Here is a 24,379-nt window from a genome sequence, read left to right on the forward strand (position 1 = left end):
ACCCCCCTTGAAAAAAAGCTGGTGACGCCCCTGAATTGTTATCTATTTTGTCCTCTAAAAAGCTTCTCCTCTTCACCTCGCTCTCCTTCTCTATCGTTCATTTCTTTTTCTCTCTGTACCTTGCTATTCTAACTTCCAGAAATGTCCCCAGTTCTTTCTTTAAGTTCCATCTTTATGCATTACAAAACGTATTCACATTGCTATTTCTTCTCTGGAACCCGCAGATACAAGCTCTGCAATTTCTTCATATTCCACATCTTGTTAAAGTCAGCTTTTAGTATAGATCTCGTAAACAGACACAATTTCTAATTATAATCCACTGTACATTTTGTCTTTTCTATATTTTTTTCATTAGTTTGATATATGTTACCTCAATGCCAGGTGAAAAAGAAAAATAAATGCGCTAGAACTATCCACTGAGTCACGAGTGTTAAAGACCAATGCAGTTTCATTTATCAGCTGCAGTGTGACAGCACGTGGGGATGTACATTTTAGAGTGTGGGTGGGGCTTTTTTTCTTCCAAAACACTTCCATATTATCAGTTTTATCTATTTCTTTCATTTCATTCCAATCAATTTTCATATTCTTGTGAAGATGTTGACCATCGCGGTGAATACTATAACGATTGGGGAACAAATTAATCTTTTCTAATCTAATCGAAGAAAATCGTAGTAAGGTGTACGACATTTCGCTCGCTACTGCTGAGCTTCGTCGTATTTTCATATTTCTTAATAATTAGATATACACAATAGAATGATGCATGATATTCAACTTTGATCCACAATAAAACATTTCAAATGTTACAAACATACAGGACATTTTCTGCCTGTTTATCACGGTCATATGACATAGCGAAAATAAACAAATAGATATAGACTAACAGAAACAGACACGCACAACTGAAGGTAAATGGAAAACAAAACAGAATACAAAATGATCACATTATTTGGCCGTAAATAAAGAAAGCTTTTCCCCGGGAATTGAATGAAACCGCTACTTCCTGAGGCAATTGTTGCTGTTGTCATAATCGCTAAATAAAAGGTACCTTTTGTGAAGGACAGAACTCTTCCATATTAACAAGATAAATGACGCGCATGTTACTGGCCAAACTTTTACCGTTTGTATTTTTAGATTTGACCTAAACAAAGTAATGCGAATGCGTTTGTCGATTAAAGGTCTGTGTAATGCTTGTCAGAAGCAAGCTACTTTAACCAGCGCACAGTACGTCACATAGACTAAGTTGTAATCTGCGTATAAACCAGCTGAACACGTACGGTGGAGGCATTTAAGTGGTGGATCTCCGTTTAAGGGTCGTCACTTTCGAAAGCTGAGAGTTTCCACCTCTGATATCGTGGTTTCCAGCTACCAATGGGCATGGTGGGAGCTGAAGGATTTGGGCATCGGCCTGTCCGGCTGCTCGCGGTGCTGGTGGTGGTTGCTTGCCTGTTGGGTGCTTGTCACGGGGCACGAGGCGAGTCGTGGAGGAGGGAAGCGCTGAAGGGGAGCAATGGTCCTTCGAACCCACGGCCTCTAGGAAAGGGTGTCAATGGGGGTACCCCGTGTGCAGGTAATTCCCAGAAATCCATTCACTCTTATCCCTCGATCAACTGAAAAGAAAAGAAAGTTGGCAGATGGAAAATGGTACAGCTGCGGTATATTAGCACCTTATTATATACATGTAATTTACAGATATTCCGAGCGCTTTACACAAAATAATGATATCCTATATACAAGATCACTTTATGTGGGTGTATGTATCATAATGTATATAATTACTTACAGTCAATAGTAAGGAATGCATTAAGACAGATCAATATATAATATTATATCAATATATATGTACATGTATATAGCCGCAATGATTAGGCCTGCGGTATCATAAATAACACTGTCAATGACTATTATAACTTCATTCGAGATGACTCTGAGTCTTCATATTGATGTGCGTTTATTTGTGTGTAAAGTGAGTGCATTCGTGTGTCTGTCTGTCTGTCTGTTATTCTAGAAGAATGGCGGGCTGGCATGTAGGCTGTCATTGCGATGGTGTATGTATGTATAAATCCTTCGGTTCCTGTACTGATATATTGATGCTGGCAGAAAGCACATTTATACGCATTCAACAGTGCATTTCATACCGGATATTTTATATGCAATACTTCCTCTTAGAGACACAATGAAATGATTACGAGTTGCGATTATATTCCACCGTTATGACAGAAGTATTATTGATTGTATACGTGTATGTTACATAAATTTGTTTTCTGAATGTGCAACGCGATTTGATTTTAGCATTATCTCATGGTGAAAAAAAATGGCGAATTGGAACCCGTGTCTCTGTTGATTTTCATATTAGTACACTGTTTTCGTTCATGAACGGCTTGGCTTAAAATGCTGGACATAATGATGGTTTGGCTATAAAAACTCATGCAGTATTACAACCATTGAAGCCTACTCTGCCTTGTCCGAGGCATACTGGGTAGTTATTATTTGTTCAGCACATCTAGAATCACTACTCTGTGTTTGTTAAAGTAGATTAGCTTCACTTGAAGAGCCGATTTAACTGCTCAAAATGTCAACGGAGATAAAAGCTACAAGGTACTTTGGCCTCGAGTCATAGTTCGACAGAATTATTGCAGCTACGTTATGTTTACAATTTTCATTGTGACTATACAATATCAATTTGATTGTAGCTCGCTGTACTATAGTTCATAGCAACAAAATTGTATACCCATAGTTACTTAATTAGTATATTCTCACCGTGACCATAACATAATATGCCAATAAGTGCACCTAGAAATAGTTTTGGCTGTCATGCCCGCTATTGCTGATTATAGCTACAGTTTTTTGATGGAGATGGACCACAGTGGGCAAAGTTTGTAAACAGAAATTGGGTGCACGTCGCAAGTCCGACACCCAAGAGTCATACAACCCACGATTCATGCAGCCCACGAGACACACCCCACGAGCTATATAGACACTAAGGCCCGAATTCACGAAGGTGGTATCAATGAAACCATGGTTTAAACCATGGACAAAAACCACGGAGCGCCAAGTGTCGCATGGAATATTTCGTTACGAAATCAGTCATTTCGTCGATGAAATGATGATTTTGTAATGAAAATGATTACATTTTGTAACTAAACGAACAGTTCGTCCAAGAAATGATAATTTCGTTAACGAAATGGTCATTTTGTCGACGAAATGACCAATCATTTCGTAGCGAAATATTCCGTGCGACACTTGGCGCTCCATGGTTTTTGTCCATGGTTTAAACCATGGTTTCATTTGTACCACCTTCGTGAATTCGGGCCTAAATGAGCAAGGTCCCACGAGCTGCTCGGTCCACCAGCTCGACACTAAAGGCAAATAAGGCCCATGAGTCCGACACTGAGCAAACAATTCCAAGGCCAACAAGTCCGACAGTTGGCAAGGCCCACGAGACCGACACTGCGTACATTCAGTCCCTTGTGCTAATGTTGGTCTCATGGGCTTCTTTAGCCTGGTTTCAGATCGTGGGCCTTGTTCGCCTAGTGTCGAGCTGGTGGGCCTTTGTTTGCCTATTGTCGAGCTCATGAGCTGTATGACTCGTGGGCTGCATGACCCGGGAACCTTTTTATTTCTTAATGTCGGGCTCGTGGGCATTATGACTCGTGAGTGTCGGACTCGTGCAATGACCTCACAGACATCACCTGTTTGGGACCATTCTTTAACTTTACTTGCAGACAACCATGTGAAGACTAGTCTGCATAATGTAAATGGAGTATGATAGAAACTGGGGCCGCTTTATTGGCAAAGTTTTACTTTCCCTCTCCATAAAACTGACAGAGTCGAGACTATCAGAATGCTGTTTGTGTGTTGATAAATCGAATGGATGGCAGGGGGGGGGGCGTCCTATTTCTGAAGACTTTCAACAGCTCACTAGAGGAAAGGATGAACAATGTCTTCATATTGGTATACAAAAAAAAAACAACAACAACCTAATGGAGTGCACTCTCGTTTACGGAGATCGTAATGGAATCATTTCCAGGCTCATGCCAGACCCTATAAGAAGGCCTCACGAAATTTTCAGATTATCTCTTCCAGAGATTATTATTATCATCAGCTAAAAACTAATGACACCAAGCCTCACGAGACTTTGCCCTATACACGAGTGATAATTAGAGAGAGAGAGAACTGCGTAATCTTACAATTTATACTCAAAGAGTGACCTACATCTACTATGAATACTGATGAGGCACAATGAAACAGTACGTATAAACACTGACACGCACAAACACACAAACACATAAAATACACAGAGATGTATACAGGTATACATACAGTTATATATCATACACCGTATGTATATATATACGTTTGTGTGTGTGTGTATGTGTGCGTGTATGTGTGTTTGTGCGTGTGTGCATGTGTGTGTGTGTGTATGTGTGTGTGTGTGTGTGTGTGTGTGTGTGTGTATGTGTGCGTGTGTGCGTCTGAGTATTATCAGCTGATTTTATGTAACTAATTTCCCAGGCGTTATAAATTATGATAATGGGATGCTGAGAAGATCTTTACAGTGATAAAAATAAACGGCACATCATCGACAATTATGATATGGCAGCTTCCTGCTTTCACGAATTGCTCTTCAAACGAAGCTTATCCTACATAATGGTGAGTGCTTGAAGTGGTTAGTGAATAACAAATCTTTCTAATTTTAAGTCACTCTTGTTACCTATGACAAAATGTAGAAACGTAAGTGGTTATACACTTTAGAATATTATCTAATATATTCATATCTCATTCTCCAGAAAGAAAAGTACTTCGATATAACAAACTAAAGACATGGAGTTTACGTTAATTTACCAAAGGAAAAAAAAGGTAAGCCTATGCTCTGTAATGGGCCCAATGAAATAATGTTCAGATTAATGGAGAGCAAACGTATATGTATGCAACACAAACGATAAACAAGGAAAGTTAGATTATCTCTGAATACAATGTAAGACTGCTGCAGTACGCATACACAGGAAGACACACATGCAGTTTCAAACTATAGTTGAGCAACACGAGATATGCCATTAAAGATAAACTAACGGCTTGACCAACATGTACGTAACGTGACGTGTACATGCTTGATGTGTAGCCATTTTGTGTGTGAGTGGTATTCACATCCTTGTCAGGTAATAACTCTTTATAGTCAATAGTGCACCAGAGTACATCACGACATGTGATCACCAGAAATAATGTTTTGATTGCTTTCAATTTCGATTGTTGTTGGCGGACAATCACTAGATAAAGGAAATGGTGCTTTAATGAGCTGTTGCGTTATAGGGAGACACTACATGTTGCTATGGCAGAGACGCAAATTTATTACTACTTATGTAGGGCTTGCGAATGTCTTGTCATCAGGTCTGGATGCATGTTTATTTCCCTATAATTTGCATGAAAAGGGGCTTGATGGGTTTCCATCAAGCCCTTCGCAGAATTTGACGTTTGCATCATGATTCTACCTTTCTCTAATTCACTATACAAAGTTCGCGTCAACTGACACGGGGAAAACCCGGTTTTAAGACTTTGCCACTATCAGACTATACCTTAAAGTTCCTGAATCAAAGTTTGATAGGAGAGAAGAAAGAAAATTTGAGGGGGTGTGGAGTGTCAAAGTGATGACGTAGAAATGTTTGGGTGAGTTTTTTCCCCTCAATTGCGTGCCTAAGCAGACTAAGGGATATACTGTTTTGTCAAATTCTTCTGCATGTTTTACTACCCAGAAGTTCCCCCAACGAATGGCATTGCATGCACGAGAAGTACGCTGTCTTTATGATTTTAATGTTTTTTTTAAGTTGCATTTGATATTTTCCAGTTTATCTATTTCTATTTCAAGTATCCCATTGACCATCCCCTCTCCTTTAGCTGTACTATAAGCAAGTGGACAGATAGATTAGTTCGATGTAAAACGTCATGATTCAGGCCATTATTTGGATCATAAAGACATGGAGACATTTTGTGCTATTCAAAAAGTGTTTTGTGTTTGTTTGTTTGTTTGTTTGTTTGTTTTTTTATAACCGAGAGAATTGTATGAAGGAGCTACTTCCTTCTGCTCTCTTCGTGCAACTTACTGAACTCAGTATCTTTAATATCAGAAATGAGACGTTTGTTTGTTTGTTTGCTTGCTTTTATTTCTGCATTCAATCAGATGCAATTTGAATGCAAACTTCAAAAAGTACAAAGACAAAGAATAACAAGTGCAGTGAAATAAATCGATAACAGTACATAAATAGATACACATAGGTGATTGCATTGAGCGATGTAGATACACAGAAACAGAAAATAAAATATACAGTATTTTTCAGTAAACAACAGAGATAATTGAATGCAGGAGACCACCATCATAAGCGATTAAGCTTGAAATGGATGGAGGCCTCATAAAATGACTATCCAACGACATAACTCTCTTGGAGGAAGGTGATCAGGTGAGTGCAGTGCAGTTGCAGGTGAGAGTGCAAGATGCAGTTGAAGGAAGAAAATAGAAATTGACAATAAGATGACAATCTATACTATAAATATTTGTTAGCTCAATTGGTTTGGAGAATATAATTGTATCAAATATCGTTTAAGTGAAGCTTTCAAAGAATAAATACTTAAACAAGACTTTATGTTATCCGGGAGATTATTCCAAATATCCGGACCCGAATGTCTTATAGATTTATGTGTCACTAATAATTTAGGATTCAAAAGGTGGAAATTTCTACATATACGAGTAGGGTACGAATGGACAGAAGTATTAAACCTAAACATGTTATCAAACGATGATGGAAGTTGATGATGTATATATTTAAACATAATTACTGCTACTTGAATAATATTCAAATCAAAAACCTTCAATGTTTTAAGCTCATGAAATAAAGAATCAGTATGAGCCAGAAAATGCGATCCTGTACAAATACGTATAACTTTCTTTTGTAATTTAAATATAGAATTTATTTTGGTAGAGCCGCAAGTACCCCATACAACATTGCAATAACTTATATATGGGAGAATGACTTAGTTTGTAAAGGGTTTACTAATACAATCCCTAGATACCGAATTGTTTTTCTAGAGTATACAGTATCGCTGGGTACTGGTATGCAATCAAGAAAACTTCTTACCCACTCTTTGCTGAGGCCCAATTTTAATGACTTTTATTTTGTTCACACAGTTCTGTTTTATTTGCTTTGATGCAAACACATTTTATCAATTCATCGGAGGCCATAATGTCGATTTGACTGTGAGAATAACACTATAAACCTCAATCAGTGCTAAAAACGCTATAGCAGTGGCAAGAATATCAACTCTCTCTAAAAGTTGTAGTATGTAGCATGAAGCGGTATATACTTTGGGTTTTTTTGTTTTCCTATCCACGTTACTTCGCATTATTGTGCCTGTAAAACAGAGACCAACAGAAACTTTGTATGGTTCCCGTACATGCATATCTGCCCATTCCTGTGTGGTTTGCTCATTTTATACAAACCCTGAAAGAAAATCCTCCGACAACTATGTTTATTTAAACTTTCATCTCTCCTCTTTCATCTCGACTCCTCTTCTCAATCCAGTGTGCACTCTTCTCGTGTCTTTGGCCGAGCAGAAGGCAGAAATACACAACGAGTCGATTGCCCAAGGATTGGAAAGGATTTGCTCCTATCTCCCAGGTAACCATGGAAACGGTAGAGTTGATGCTGTCATCTGCGACGGGCAAAGATGGGGAAGATTGGCGAAAGAGATTTCATTTAGGGCGAAGGAGAGTAAATTATTTCGTACTATTTGAGAAAGCGAAACTCTAATGCTAAAGATAATCATTTAAAGACAACACTGATTTATGCTGTTGAACGCAACCATGTCTTTTTTTGAAAGTATATTAACGATCAACCTCAGATCCCAATATTATACCCCCTCACAAAACATGTGTTCCATAATAGATGATTTGCGCGTAGATTATGACTCTTATCTTCAGTATAACAGTTGTATAGTGACTTACAAAGTTTAGTCATGCAATGTAATATCTAAGCTTTGTACTCAGTTTCTCAGTGCCTGATTACATAAACATGATTACATTTTTATTCGTGCATATACTACACTTTGAGCACTTTTGTAATGTTGCATAATATTTTCTCCACAGATATACTTAGGCCAACATGCAAAACCTTCGTCGATCTGGCTGTCCCCGTGTTGATACAGATGTAAGTTCTGGGACAGCAAAAGAAATATGAATTATATGTATTCTCGTATGTTATAGAGAGAAGTCATACATCTGAAGATGGAGGGTGCTATATCTGGTGTCATGGAGCTATACAATTCCATACTTGTATATGAAGGAGAAATGCTCCTCGAAAGCTTGTACAGAGAAAGAGAAGGGCATACCGAGAATGAAAGTACATGATTGTATCCTTTTCAACGGGAAAAAAATCCTTTATACATTGGACAATAAAATGTAATCTGCATCTGCATCTGAATGACTGTGTACCATATTATATACACCTATTATATGAAAAAGAATATGAAAATAATCATACATGCTACATAACTTGATAAAGGCGGATCCGGTGATTCTTTTGATATACTTTAATAATCATAGCGACAAGATCCTTTCGTCTCCTTGAACATAACAATACAATATATGAAACTAGCATAAAGGCCAATGACAACTAGGTGTATTGCACGTACAATCGTACATCGTGTATCGTGATCACATGAAACTGCTCATCAGAATACTATACGGCGGCAACAATGCATCCTGCACTCACTTTCGTATAATCTTCAAAGGAACAATGACTCTACAAAGTGTCAGTGCACGTCAAATTAATTTTCTCTCTAAGTTAATAAATCCCGCATCTTGTAAAGAGACCTCTGACATAAGCATGCCACTTTATTCAAACCGTCCTTTGTTTTATGCCTTTCTCGGTAGAATCGATATAGATAAATTCCAGTGTAAGTGCGGAGCATGTGATTTAGAATGAAGAATGTCATCAATTAATGTCAAGATGTAATACTAATTGCAAAGAGTTTATAGTAGTCTGTTACTAGTATGTAACATTGTATTAATCAATACCTCTGCTCTCTCGAATCCAAGGCCCAAATATTCATGTGAATTAAGTGAAACAATCTATAGTAGTAGTTGATAAATCCTGCCACTTGTAAAGACACCTCTGACATAAATGCATGCCACTTTATTCAAGCCGTCCTTTGTTTTATGCCTTTCTCGGTAGAATCGATATAGATAAATTCCAGTACAAGTGCGGGGCATGTGATGTAGAATGAAGACTGTCATCAATTAGCATCAAGATGTTATACTAATTGCAAAATAGTTTGCTACTATATAGCATTGTATTAATCAATTCATCTGGTCTCTCGAATCCAAGGCCCAAATATCAATGTGGATTGACTGAAGCCAGCAATATTATAAGTACATATCATTAAAGGACAAGTTCACCTTCATATACATGTCGATTGAGTGAAGGCAACAACATTAGTAGAACACATCAGTGAAAGTTTGGGGAAAACCCGACAATCTGTTCAAAAGTTATGAATTTTTAAAATATCTGTGCAATCACTGCTGGAGGAGAAGACTACTACAGTGTATGATGTCACATGCGTACAACGATATAAGGAAAATAAAAAGAGAATTTCACAAAACTTGACTTTTTGAATAAAGTGCACATTTCTTCGACTTGTTACTGACTTATGTTAGGGGTAATATTATACCCCCTGACTTCTGAAGGAGAGAAGTCAAGTGTTCTTTTATTATGTGAGAAAAGTGAGAATATCTTGAATTTTCTTTATACTTTCTTTATATAGTTGTACTCATATGACATCACAAGCTATAGTAGTCTTCTCATCCAGCCGTGACTGGGCAGAAACTTTAAAAATTCATAACTTTTGAACGGATTGTCCGATTTTCCTCAAACTCTCAATGATGTGTTCTATTAATATTGCTGCATTCACTCAACCCACATGTCTATGAAGGTGCACTTGTCCTTTAAGAATTTGAGGAAAATCAGACAATCCGTTCAAAAGTTATGAATTCATGACATCTCGGTGCCATCATTGCTGGATATAAGAAGACTTCTACACTTCAAGACGTCATAATGGACAACAATATAAAGAAAATACAAAGAATTTTCAACATTTTTCACTTTTTCTAGCATAATGAAAGAGCACTTGACTAGAATTACTTGTAATTTCAGAGAGCAGGAGAAACAAGTTATATTTTGCTTTTATACTTTTGAATTGGTTGTCCGATTTCCCGAAAACTTTCACAGATTTGTTCTACTAATATTGCTCTTTTCACTAAATCTACATGTATTTGGGTTTGGTTTCCTTTAATGATATAGAGATGCATTGATAATGTCCTCATAAACAGAGTTTTGATGTCGGAGGTTAAACGAAACTAGCTTGATATAAAGTGCATACCTAACGATCCTGATTTCATCTAACAATGTTCATGCTGAAAAAGAGAAACCAAAAGAGAACACTATAGCAAGACTACACCTAAAATACATGACAACTTTTCGTTGTCTTTAAAATTATAAGGTTTGGGAAATTAGGTGATTTGTTGAAGTAGTGGTGTGGATAGCTGAGTAACGAACCCCAATTTTTAGAGTTACCTTCCCCTTCCAAGTTAATGAAATATTATTCTACAAACTTTGATAATCTGACTCTGATAGACATATCTAGTGTGGCTCATCTTTGCTGTCGAGATTATATACATGTCTGCATGTTCCATGATGTCTTTTGGTAATTTTGCGAAACTTACACCGCATATCATAATGATAATGGTATAGTAATAATAACAGTCATGTAAATGTCAGTAATAGAAGTAGTTATAGTACTAGTAGTTATAGTAGCAGCAACAGTAGTAGTATTAGTAGTAATGATAATGATAATAATGTAATAAACGTAACAATTTTTAACAATAATGATTATAATAATGGTCGAGTCTTCGTGAAGACACATCCAAGCAAAGAATCATTTACACTTATGTTACAATTTTTTCATTGCATTTCAGGGCATTCGATGATTACATCACACCTGACGTTGCCTGTAATCTCCTTGGTTTCTGCTTTACTGACCCCGATTGGCCTTCTTGTCATTTGTATCCTCTGCCGAGAGCTGGCTTGTCTATGGAGAGCATACTTCGAAAGGTCCGTCGGAGTCTACCGCCCTCACTGCTGCAGGTGAACAAGATAATATATGCGTGTAATGTATAGTGGAGTTGAAGGCTGTTGAGACAATATTGTATCTACAATATATTTCACCGGCGTAACAAGAACTTTGCATAGTGCGATGATATATTGACCTCACGTACAGAAACCGAACAGTTAATAGCCCTTTAGCACAGTCCTTCCTGCTTTTTATGAGCTTAGTTTGCTTCAAACTAATTTTGATCTTTTTGAGTAAAGAGACAATCGAAACAAAAGATGATAAAGATGTTACATCATTATTTACTTATATCGTAAATGTCAATGTTTTATAAATCGATAATTACTTGTGACCGAGAAATCTTTTATACGTCAAGCTTAATCACACCAGAAATTACATTTTGATTTGTTGTTCATAAATTTTCTCACAAAAATGGAATGAGATAATGAAGTAACTTCTTTTACTTTAGTCTATTAACATGTTTATTTATTGGAAAATTAACACCATTCTCTCACTTTCACATATTGATCATTTTATCTTTACTTTTGGTTGTAATTTTTGATGTTATTTTGATGTTATGTTTTTGATATTATTTTGTTTTAAACAGAGAGAGCATCTTGGGATAGATGTTGACTGCGCTAAACTTCCCGTTTTTAAGGAGTATTGTGAAATCATCAAAAAGTAAGAGTTGACATAAATCTTCATAAACATGTATTATGGCTTTGTGCTTCAAAGAAGTGTTTTGAGACTTTGATCATCTGATAATCAGAAAGTTGAAAATTATTTTTGTAAATTAATAAATTGTAACTTTATAGTAGATGTGTGTGTATTCATAAATAATCATATACTCTCTCTCTCTCTCTCTCTATAATATATATATATATATGTATATATATATATATATATATATATATATATATATAACGAAGAATAAACCAGTAATGCAATATTTCGCCAATATAGAGTTTATTGAGCAACTCAAAATTTTCGGTGGCTTCCATCCACCTTCTTCAGGAGTAATGTTCTTCGTTACATTGGAGCCAATACGTGAATTCGCAACATGTTTGGACCTAGACTATGTATATATATATATATATATATATATATATATATATATATATATATATAAACAATACGGTTATCGTCAGATTCATACACACCACCCTGCAATCTTTGCTATATCGACATTGGAAACACAGCAAAAAGCACTCAAAATCGGGGGGGGGGGGCATTACAAGTCCACAGAGATATACTAGTAACCAACCAAACCTTTTTAATCTGATGTACAGATATACTTTTCAGTAAAGCCCAAGGAGACCGATCTATGCTGAAATAACAATTTCAAATGAAACTATAAGGTTCTTGTGTTAAAAGGCAGCCTTTCACAAAAAAGAGGAAAAATCCATGAGTGATCATTGAACGGAGTAGATTCTTGTTGGAATTAGTCATGTGAGGTGGGGGCACGCATGAAGTAAGCAATATTTCCGTAAGAAAATTGGTTTTAGATCCACAAGGGTCATAAATCATCTCTCATACAGTGCTTGCAGAAAATGTTCGTCTGATTTGAAATGAAAAGTAACAAAAACGATATTTGCGTCTGAAGAAAGGTATGCTCCTCCGTCCTGCAGTCAATCTATGATTAATCCATTTCTTTATTATATGACAATCTGTTATTTTTTTTCTGTAAATAGGAAATTCGGTGATGAGCATTTGCCGTTACTTGACATCGATGCAGATTACTTCAGTGCCATGAAGGTAAAGCGATCGTTATCACTGTTGGCCGTTACAGTAAACGATATTCGCTAGCAAACAATGAGTTATTATACTGGCCTATACTCGCCTCCGCGCTTTGCAGAATATAACAATTTAGTTAGTGCACTCATTCCTTATATTTTGGGCTCATTAAGTTTTTTGGTAAACTTCTAGTGTGATCGAGAAACTATTGTCTTCATCACAAAATGATTTTTTTTTTCTGAAGGATTTTACTACTTTGTTTCTCTATGTGTCTGGATCCCGTTTTTTCAAACATGATAGCAGCAAGTGCCGCCAGATGAAGAAGAAAAAAAAAGAAATGAAGTGAAATTAAATCTCAGAGCAAATCGAGGGCAGCATTCATTTTATCTTATCAATTTCTCGTCCTTCTTTGATGTCCTATTACATTTCCATTTGCATTTCCATCTTTCAATAAATCGTCTAGACGTTACGTGGTTCATACTGGAGGGGCAAAGACTGTGACGATCTGCGATCGAACTTTCACCCAGGAACGAGGTGGATCTTAACAATAACTATAAAGAAGAGGATGATGATGACGATGATGACGATGATGATGATGATGATGACGATAATGATGGTGATGATGATGATGATGATGACGATAATGATGATGATGATGATGATGATGACGATAATGATGATGATGATGGTGATGACGATAATGATGGTGATGGTGATGGTGATGACGATAATGTTGATGATGATGATGATGATGACGATGATGATGATGATGGTGATGGTGATGCGGATGATGGCGGTGGTGGTGGGGGTAGTGGTGGTAGAGAATTCGAAACAAATTGATCACTCTGATTATGGCAGTGAAATTATTAGAATTTTTTCATAATATACATAATATAAGGGTAATAAACAGAAGACAAGGTAAAAGTGATAGTAGAGGCAGTAGTGACAGAGGTAGCCAATGCCATTTAGTCGACATGAATAGTCTATTCATGTGACAGCAATGGTGTAATAAGTTTTGATGTGATAACAAAGAATATCTGTTATGATAAATCGTTTAGAGAAGTGATGAAAGTGTGTTTCCTATATACGATAGGATACTCTTGTATTCTACAATATGGCAGAACAAAATCCAAATGACTGCAGTAATGACAATCACATAAAACAAGCTAATCAAGCTACATTAATGTGTAACAAAAATAAGCTAGTATCATCATGTCATATGGTATTTCGCAGGCCAGTTGAAAATGACGGGAGCCAGGATTCGAACTGTAATGGCATCTACGTAAGTTGGTTGACAGTTTTATGATACAAGAGATTTAAGAACACTATAGAAACACCAATATCTGTGATAATGTATACATATTCATAATACGTACATATAGACCCACATTTTGTGTTTGTATTAGTGCTCATGAAAATATTCGTATGATACAAAGTAACGAAAGTCAGGCCGCAGCATGAGGTAGCAAGCCTTAATTTTTTTTTTTGAAGGAAAAGTTCATCCAAGGAAAAGTCCTTGAAGAAAATGTCCATCATCTGTGTAGATTGAGTGAATGCAGCACTATTCGTAGAACACATTGGTAAAAGTTTGAGAAAAATCAGTTAGTCCGTTTAAAATTTATAAATTTTCAAACTTTTGTGCAACCATAACTGGATGAGATGATACTACAGTTTTTAGTGTCACATACGAAAAATTATATCTAAGAATATGTAAAAAAACAACAACATAATTTCACTTTTTACACATGGCTCTCCACTCAGAGAGCCATGTAACACATCGATGACTCTGATCAGGGAGTCACCTGCCTGCTCTGACTCTAAGCAGGCAATAGCGCCATCACGTGGGGATACTCGTTGATTGACTGGCAAACGATCGGAGTGCAGTGCTTATCCACTTTCTTTCACTCTTGGAATGAGATGCCAGCTTTAGTCTGTTTAGCATTCCTATTGATAGAAATATCTTGTCTTCACTTAATGTGATCTACTAGTTATCGTAGGTAGTCATCCCCCTCTTTTTTTCGTTTTTTTTTAAATTCCTCTATCTTTTGGCGTTAAAACCAGTAACACACACCACAAGGATGTACAATGCCTGTTGGAACTGACTATTGGTATCGAAATCTGTTTAGGGACAAAATACAAATTGAATTCAAATAAACTGGCATGAACTGTTCATCTGCAAGATATAAATTCACATTGGCTCTGCTGGAAGACACTATACCTTACTTTGATGCATTAGACCCATGTCAAATTATTTGGTGTCATAGCTAAATTTAATTAAACGATTAAGCTCAAACTGGGGGGAGCTCAGTAAGTGACATGCCATTTTGTGTTCCAGAGACGATTTTATTTCTTGCGGAAGCATAAGTTACATATAAACTATCTTGTATATAAGAATATTAACTTACATTAATATTCAGTAGTAACATTGCTTTATCCTTCCCCTCCCCTCCCCACCCCACACATGCAGGGCACGGATCCCAAATCCAACAAAACTTACGAAGAGACGCTCTGCTCCCAGACACCGCACATGGGAACCATTCTACTCGGCGACTCGGCGGGGGCGCACTTTCACATACCCAAAGAATGGGTGACAGCCACGGAATTTAACGCTGTAAGGCTTAAAAGGATTGTTATAGTTTTGATTGAGACCTAATTTCAGGTTTCTAACATTTTTTCTTTTTTGGTGAGACAATAAGAAACCTCTCATGAAATATGAAAGAGCATGTAATTCTATGAGGAATTCAACGTTTATTTGATAAAAATTGGGTTTGAAATGGCTGAGATATACAAAACCGAGCGATTCTAAGAAAGTGTAGGACCCACACTTTATTACGATCGCTTTGTTTACTATGTTTTTGGATGTTTCAGTCATTCCAAACCCAATTTTCATCAAATAAACTTTGAATTCCTCTTAAAATGGTATACTCTGTACTATTTCATAAGTGTTTTCTTGGTATCTGGCAAAAAGTTAAAAGTTAAAAGCCCAATTCTCATCTGCACCAATACTGTACTACACTGCCCTTTAATGAATGAAAACCTTTTTTCCTTCTGTTACTTTCTTTGAGTACTAAGATGTTTTTTAACATCTTGATAAACACTCCCTGTATCTAATCAGATATTGCTTAATTGGCAGCAAGATTATAGACGTGTATGATATTTGCTATTTTCAGCTGCACAGTGAGCAGACTGCCCCTCCGGCCATCGCCATTCTTCCCGCGGCCTCCTTGAGGTCCCAGGAATGTCGACTTTGTCGTACTTTATGAGACGTATACAGGACGGACTTTGTAAAAAAGAAAAAAGAAAAGAAAAATAAAAATAAAGAAAAAGAGGAGAAAATAATAATGATAACAATATAATGAACAAGAAGGTGAGATTGAATGTTTGTGTTGACACTATAATTCATTTAATAATCCATGATCAATTTATTTGTAATGGTGTGATTTTGCTGCCTGTAATAATATACTGCGTTATCCAACTCTCATTGTTGTTGTCATTTTGCTATTCTGTCCATTGCTCTTTAAGGAGGCTTTAAAAGACATCCTTATGATTGTAGAGAATGAAATTGACTGGCCAATGACATCAGCTGTTACGGGTAAGTGTGAGAAGGAGGAGAATTTGCATACTGGGAAAAGTCCATTCATGACAGGGGTGATCAGAATGTAACAAGTCCACACCGGAACCTAGTAGTTGGCAGATAATTTTGTCGACTGCAAATTGAGTTTGATATCGCAGACAAAAATTCAGCGACAAAGAGTGTATTCAGCACTTTTCACCACATATCAACCATTACTCAGAACGAAAGAATCATGTAAACTTTTATCTTTTTATAAGCTTGATATTATGTATTGTGGCCACTAACAAAGTCGTTTACGGATTTCTGATGTAATATACTGGTAGTAGAAGACCCGCAGGAATAAATCTAAATGGATTCATTGATACCCAGCTCTCGAGAAGGATTAAACTCAGTCCTAAATCATTAGACTACTCCTTCCACTGAATGAGGATTACGACGTGTCGGGACAATATCATGGCAAAGCACGTGTTCACTGAGGCAAGAATGTAATCCTCTCGTCAGCACAATAATCCCTGCTTCTTCTTGAATAAAACCGCCAAGCGTTTTGTGTAAAATAGAGGTGAGAGCACGTCTCCGCCCAGAAAGTGATCTGATGGGATACTGAAAATGTTACAACACGAAAGGAGACGTATCACAGACCCTTACGATGGAAAGAGGGGGATACTCTCCCCCCACCCCCATACTGCCACCCCTCACCCTTGTGTGTTCCCCCAAACGTTGAAAGCATACTGTACTTGCAGCAATGATTTAACCTTTCTATGTATATAGGGCCAACGGCCTTGAACTCGGTTAACGTATCCTCCACACCTTTACGTTCATTGCCAAGAAGTGTTCAACCCGAAAGAGGTGGCTGACATCTTCAACGATTAATTTTACTTACACCAGGGAGGTGGTCTCCCTACTTACACTCAGCGGGGTTCGGTCTGGAAGGGGTATACTGTATAAAGGTCCACTTTTTCCAATATTGAACCCCTCCCCTCCCCCATAAAAATCCTAGCCTGTATGTATCAAGGGCGGAGAGGATAGCGAAAGCCGCCAACCATGATCAAGCTTTCTTGATTAACCCTATATAGTTGAGACGGTAACAAAATAAGAGCAACAAAAACGCATGGGCAGGGAGGTGAGGTCACCTCCCTGGAATGGGTTGCAGAAGGAAGTGATGCGCTTTCTCGTTTTACACAATAGTTGGGGGACTCATCGCTTTTATGCAAAGTCGTAAACAATCTAAGGACGGTGTGAAGGGGTGCGTGGCCTGTTGTTATTTGATAGGCTCTTGACTAGCCTAAATTGGTACCTCTAGAACGTCAAGATATGCTTTTTAAAAAAAAGAAAAAAAGCTGTCTTTATTATCATTAGTTGTCAGGTACTTTAATCTGCTTTACAAGTTCATTAGTTTCCTCCTATCGTAAAAAGTGAACTTTCAAAAAATACTCTGTTCTCTTGGCATAAGACATGGAGAAGGCGAAGCAATATTGCTAATTTCGGTAAAACAGTAATATAGCGATCATTTTGAAAAAAAAAAATTGTTATGGTTTCACATATTTGAAATTCCCGATATTCTACATGTCAACGCTATACCAGTCAGAAATGTGAAAAGGTTTTTTTTTTTTTTTTTTTTTTTTTTTTGGATACCCACCATTTTAATTTGATCAAAGTCCTACCTTTGTAAACGTATATATTTTTGAAATATTTCTGTACTTCTCCCTGTAAGAACACAACAGGATAAAGTCATGTCGTAGTTTATGATATAGTCACCCAAAATGTGTGGTTTTTTTTTTTATTTTGTCTGTTCGTTTGATTTTCCTCGAATGAATAGGGACCTTATGTATACGATGTCACCGGCAATGATATCACCGGCAATGATTTAACGTTGTCTGTTCTTTGTCGCGAAAGCAGTATATGAATAAAAAAGAATAAAAAAGAAAGTTTTAAAGCTTTTTAAGCAGTCAGCGAAGCATTTAATATGAAATACAGGTTTATCATATTACGTAAATAAAAAAGTAGGCCCACATAATATATGTGAAGAGTTCATTTACAAAAGGTGTTAAATCCATTTTATTTGATGGAAGGAGAAAAACCTGTAGTTTATTTTTTAATTTCACATGCTTTCAAGTGTTTTCATGCAATGACTTTATGTCCCATAATTTTACATCAAAATGGCTTTAAGAAAATGTGCTTCGGAAATATCTATGTGACTGCACAGATCTCTCTATATTCTTTGGATTTTGTGGATATAGCACATTTTGGAACAAAAACAAAACAGCAGCTTGGTGATTTACAACGCGTAAATGTTGTTTTAGTGACTCTTTTCTGCGACTTAATGTATTTTTAGGGGATGATATAATGTTGTTATCTGTTCACATCTTCCTCCTGTTTCCTCCATCCCCCGTTAAAAAAAGTTTGTTTTGTTTGTTTGTGTTTCTTTAACAGGATACATGAACTCAACGTGGTCTGTTCTAACGTAAGTATTATGTGGTCGGATCAATGTTGTATCTCTCTTGCCTTTAACATTGAAGTTCTTCTTATTTTTTAACCATTAAAAACCCCACCTCTGATTAAAGAGGGACGTGGGACCCCTTTCTACACTTAACGTTACCCAAGGTCGCTTTCACCATTTCCATTTGGAGTATTTTCCCTGTCATTCTTTTTTCCTTTTCCTGGTTCCACTTCAAAGATTGTCAGAAAACAAGCGGCTATACGCATAGTGACCATTTTGAAAGAGTCATGTTTCTATTTAACCCTTTCTTTGCCAATGAGTGAAAATGTGTACAAATTTCTCACGCATACATATGGACAGTTAATCAATGTGGCATGTCAAGGGTTCGACAGAGCTTTGCATGTTATACGCTCGGATGCCCTGAGTGTCCGCCTCCAAAAGTCCTCCGCCAATGCTTACAAGAATCTAACAAAAAAGCTGTTCTGTTATGCATCTCGCTAAAGGCCAAATTTCATTGTGAAGCAATTCTACACCTTGTTGCAGAGGTAATCACCACTGTACATGCCTAGACAAACTGGTTACAGTTTCGATATTAATTGAGTCTTCTCATTTTAAATCCTTAGGGGGAAAAAATCCTTTATGCGAAAAGAGAAGATGTCAGCTTCTAGTATACTACCAGTCATGCGCCAGTATTAGAAGCAACGAACCCATGATATTATGGGTGATGTTCTTTATTGGGAAGGTTCATTAATTTGAAAATGCAATAATGGTTCATTATTTCAAAAGTTTGTTAATCCGCAAATGGAATAAGGTTCGTTAATCTGAAGGTTCGTTCATCCGAAAGTGGCATAAAAGGTGCGCACAAACAAACCTTTGAAATTACGAATACTATTTCATTATCAGATTAATGAGTCTTTCATCTAAAGGAAACAAATCCAGTCATACCCTCTACCCAACGAAAAAAAAAATCAGTCGACAATTTAAACTTTTCATAAAATGACATCTTTATACAAATATAACCACATTGTTGTTTTCACACCGTCATGACCTTTTTGAATTATTTGATTTACCGACAGAGGACCAACTGATTCATTGTACCTGCGTCTTCGTGAATTGAACCACTGCAACCATCGGGACTATCAAAACATCGGCGTGAATGGTAAGCGCAGGATTTCAGAAATAACCGGTATATTATTTATATAATAATATGCAAAAGTTTGTATAGGACCTATAGTATAGTACAAAATGCTTATAAGAGATGTGCAGATATCTCCAGCCAATGAACTTTGACAATAATTAACAAAAGAAACAAACATGCGATTTTTATACAAGTTTTAATCTATTGGTGTTGTTCTTCAAATAAGTGGACCTTGAGTTTCTTTTTCTGTTCCTTTTTTTTGTGGCTTCAATAGAAGTAGAATCCTGAATATATGGGTAGGGAGGTATTCCGTTAAGCAGAGAAGGGGCACAAAATTAACCTGCGATTACCATTAACCGTTGTGGGTATGAAAACCAAGTGCGAAGCTGTAATGCTCTGGGGACACTTGACAATCTGAGATTCAAAGGTTGTACCAGGTTTGGGGTTAGATATTCAGTTTAGTAGACCTACAAGGGTGCACGTATGAATGATGTTGTTAGTGATAAGAAGGATCTTTTTTTTAAAAAAAAGGTTTTCCCGAATTTGGCAATAAAATAGGGTAGGTAGTGAAAACAAGCGGCGATCTTGCAACCCTGCCGGTTGCGGCAGCTGGTATAGTTGAATGGCCACCATGGAAGACCAGCAGGCGCAGCTGAATATGGGCCATCAAGCTATCTTCTCAGTTGGGAAAATAACAATTAAACATTTAAACAAACAAACAAACAAATAAACAAACAAATGCGCACAGTGTTATCAAGCTCTGTCGAGCCTTGTTTACAGGTAAGAGACAAGGGGAACGACGGCTCTCCGAAGAACTAAGAAATGAGGATATAAAGTGCCTTTTCGAGTGAAACAACCGCTGCGGAATGTTATTGATATTCTGTGGTCTTATTCAACCCTTCCTATGCCAATAGTCAAATGTGTACAAATTTCACACACATTCCTAAGCACAGGAAATTGATGTGGCATGCAGCGAATTAAAGGAATATCCATCGCCATAGGATTTCGTACATTATCGCTGTGTTAAATGCATCACATGGCCATGACGTCATCCCAAGACGCCAGTATGGGCCGCAGTTCCCAAGATGATTAAAGGGATGGTATAGTTCTGGTTAAGACCTAACTTTCTTACATATGCAGTACACATACCAAATTTCTGACATATTTTGGTGAAATAATGAGAAACCTTTGATAAAATATGAAAGAGAATGTCATTCCAAGAGGGATTCAGCGTTCTTTATTTGATGGAAATTGGTTTTGAAGTGGCTGAAATATCCAAAACAGAGCAATCCTAATCAAAGGTGGGACTCACCTTTTATCTGGATAGCCTTGTTTTACTTAATTGGATGCCTCAGCTATTCCAAAACCGATTTTCATCCAAAGGCTTTGAATTCCTCTTAGAATAGTATGCTCTGTATCATTTCAGTTCAAATTCAGTTCAAATTTATTTCATATTTCCATTTTCTCAATGATGACATTACAAAATTATTGACAACAAAACAAGAGTACAAAATACATACAATCATGTCTTTTGATTGTAGAAGAAAAAGAAAAAAGAAAATATACTTGACACAAATGTACATGGTCACATCGTATGAAAATGTCACTAGTAAGTGTAAGAAATATGATGGGGCCTACATAAAAGCTTTAAAGCTTGTAAAACTGTTGGTTCCCGAGTTCATAGGCATATAATTTTACACGGAGAACGGATATGTTTGTCTTGACCAACTAAAATTACATCAGTACAAAAAAATCGATGAGTAATAACTAATGAACCACATAGACATCGCACAAACCAGACTGCATACAAATCTCGCAGTGTTTGAATAACAAAAATGCTATATTATTAAAAGATGTATCGGTACCATGAAATCACTTGAATAACTTGGTGCTGCGGACAAGGACAAAAGACTGGGAGCATAAAAAGGTTGCTAAAAGCTTGGTAGTGTATATCCACTAAGTAATAACTGTTTTAATTTGCGTTTGAAGATGAATAAAGATAAGGAAGAAGTGATATCTAGAGGGAGATCATTCCAATATCTGGGTCTAGTAAATATAATTGTCTTCTTTGCAAAAATAGTGCGAGTACGGGGAAGGTGATAGGCGTCACTCTGGCGAGTGGGATAACAGTGGATAGAACGATTCCTTTTGAACATGTGGATAAAAACAGATGGTAATTCATTAGTTGTTAGTTTATACATGAAAATTCCGAGATTACAATAAAATAAGTCTGAAATTTTCAGAATTCTGTTTTGATGGAAAAAACAATTGGTATGGGCAAAATATCCGGCGTGGTTTATGATTCTTATTGCACGCTTTTGAATACGGAGAAGGGAATCTAGTAATGAGTGAATTGCATTTCCCCACGCCAAAATTCCATGATTGAAGTGTGGAGATATTAAACAAGAATATATACTCTGCAAAATATGAACAGGAAAGAAATGTTTGAGCTTATTCAAAATCCCAATATTTCTAGACAAAATTTTACTTACAAAATTAACATGAGTTTTCCAGGATAATTCTTGGTCAATCCAAAGCCCTAAAAACTTTGTGTTATTAACCTACTTTAAACATAAATCATTTATTTTGATATCATATGGAACAACATTCAAAGAATTATTAAATACCATATAATGAGTTTTTTCTATGTTCAAGGATAATTTGTTCGCATAAATCCAGGATTGCATAGACCTGAGCTCAGTATTCATCATATTTATTAATGCATTAGGGTCTCGATGTGAAAAAAAACAAGCTTGTGTCATCGGCGAAACAAATGAATGACAAAATTTGCGATGATTTTGGAAGATCGTTTATGTATACGATAAATAAAAGTGGGCCCAAGAGGGAGCCCTGCGGGACTCCACATGAAATAGGCTTTAATTGCGAATCATGGCTATTGATATTAACAAATTGCTTTCTTTCTGTTAAATAACTCTTAAACCATTCTAAGGGGGTACCGCGGATTCCATAGTGACACAATTTATAAAACAAGATTTCATGATCTATCGTGTCGAAAGCTTTAGAAAAATCAAGAAAAACTCCAATTGTATGTTCAAAACTATCTATAGCATGAGCTACCTTGTCTATAAAAGTAAGTAAAGCATGGGTTGTGTTGTAATGTTTTCTAAAACCAAACTGAGAATCCGACAGAATGTTATGATTTGTGAGAAATTTTAATAATCGCGTGTAAACCACCCTTTCAAGAATTTTAGAGATTGAAGTCAACAAAGAAATTGGTCGGTAATTATTCACCAAATCTTTCTGTCCCTTCTTAAAGATAGGGACAACTTTTGCGACCTTCATCGTATTGGGGACTTTGCCATTAAATAAGGATTGATTGAAAATGTATGTAAGAGGAGTAATGATTTCGTTTAAAACATTTTTTAAAAGAAAATTTGTAATTCCATCATATCCTGAACTTTTTTTATCGTTCAAATTCTTAATAATATCTATAATTTCTACTTCAGCAATAGGTTAAAAAAATATTGATTGAGAATTCCTATTACCTAAGTATCTATAGAATTCAGTTAATGATTTCGGGATTTTACTGGCAAGATGTGGACCAAGAGTTGCAAAATAATCATTGAAAGATTCCGCCATATTGACCGGGTCGTTAATCTGGCGGCCGTCCACTGAAATATATTTAGGAGGATCAGTATCATTTTTATGTTTGAGCGCCTCATTAATCACCTTCCACGTACTTCATTTCATAAGTAGTTTCTTGATATCTTGCAAAAAGTTAAAAACCAATTCCTCATCTCCAACAATATTATACCATCCTTCTTTTTTTTTTATATAGAAAACAAACATCCAGTTGAAATAATTTTGTTTACATGTGAAATGCAGATTTTATACAATGATCCATATAAAAAAAAAAAAATCATGATTACATCCAAACTCGGAGATATTTGGATTCTGATGAAGAGAAAATCCCTTATATGCTCTTATATGCTCATTTTTGTAACTTTTGTAGGGGCTGATGCAAGCAGCATGAACCGATCTGTGCAACAAGGGTGAGATTCACAGATAATGTTTGTTATGTCTCTTTTGTACTTGCCTCACACGCGCATTCCGACATTTCTTTTCTTTCTTTCTTTCTTTCTTTCTTTCTTTCTTTTTAAATTCTTGGTGAAACCAGCTTAGCTTATATAGTGGAAGCGGTTAAGGGCAAAGACGGCAAGAACTCGTAAATAAAGTTGCAATTCTATATAATTTGATATCATTTTTTTTAAACAAAGGTTTATAGAAATCAAGAAATTTGGTGGAAATAATTAAGTCCGTATCTTGCGCTGACAGCGCTTGACCAGGATTACCTATTCAACTCAATAGTTTGCTCTGCTGATTT

General features: G+C 36.5%; 1 protein-coding gene across 1 annotated transcript; it reads left to right on the forward strand.

Annotated features, from left to right (window-relative positions):
- The first annotated feature begins 1,368 nt into the window (after positions 1 to 1,368).
- On the forward strand, positions 1,369 to 24,028 carry LOC139712945 (acyloxyacyl hydrolase-like). The gene is made up of 8 exons (XM_071624725.1): positions 1,369 to 1,567; positions 7,569 to 7,664; positions 8,132 to 8,192; positions 11,018 to 11,186; positions 11,759 to 11,832; positions 12,843 to 12,906; positions 15,353 to 15,496; positions 24,008 to 24,028. Exons 1-8 carry the CDS (start codon positions 1,369 to 1,371, stop codon positions 24,026 to 24,028), a joined length of 828 nt encoding a protein of 275 aa, XP_071480826.1.
- The last annotated feature ends 351 nt before the right edge of the window (positions 24,029 to 24,379 follow it).

The sequence above is a fragment of the Diadema antillarum genome, unplaced genomic scaffold (assembly GCF_040938485.1).
Source record: "Diadema antillarum isolate AM-2024a unplaced genomic scaffold, OU_Dant_1.0 seq00001879_RagTag, whole genome shotgun sequence".
NCBI lineage: Eukaryota > Metazoa > Echinodermata > Echinoidea > Diadematoida > Diadematidae > Diadema > Diadema antillarum.

What these genes read in the sequence shown, in the direction of transcription:
- LOC139712945 (XM_071624725.1), top strand. Translation starts at nt 1,369, where the DNA reads ATGGGCATGGTGGGAGCTGAAGGATTTGGGCATCGGCCTGTCCGGCTG. An exon ending in GTCCCCGTGTTGATACAGAT is followed by an intron (nt 8,193 to 11,017) that starts GTAAGTTCTGGG and finishes ATTGCATTTCAG; the next exon opens with GGCATTCGATGATTACATCA. An exon ending in CAGCCACGGAATTTAACGCT is followed by an intron (nt 15,497 to 24,007) that starts GTAAGGCTTAAA and finishes TAACTTTTGTAG; the next exon opens with GGGCTGATGCAAGCAGCATG.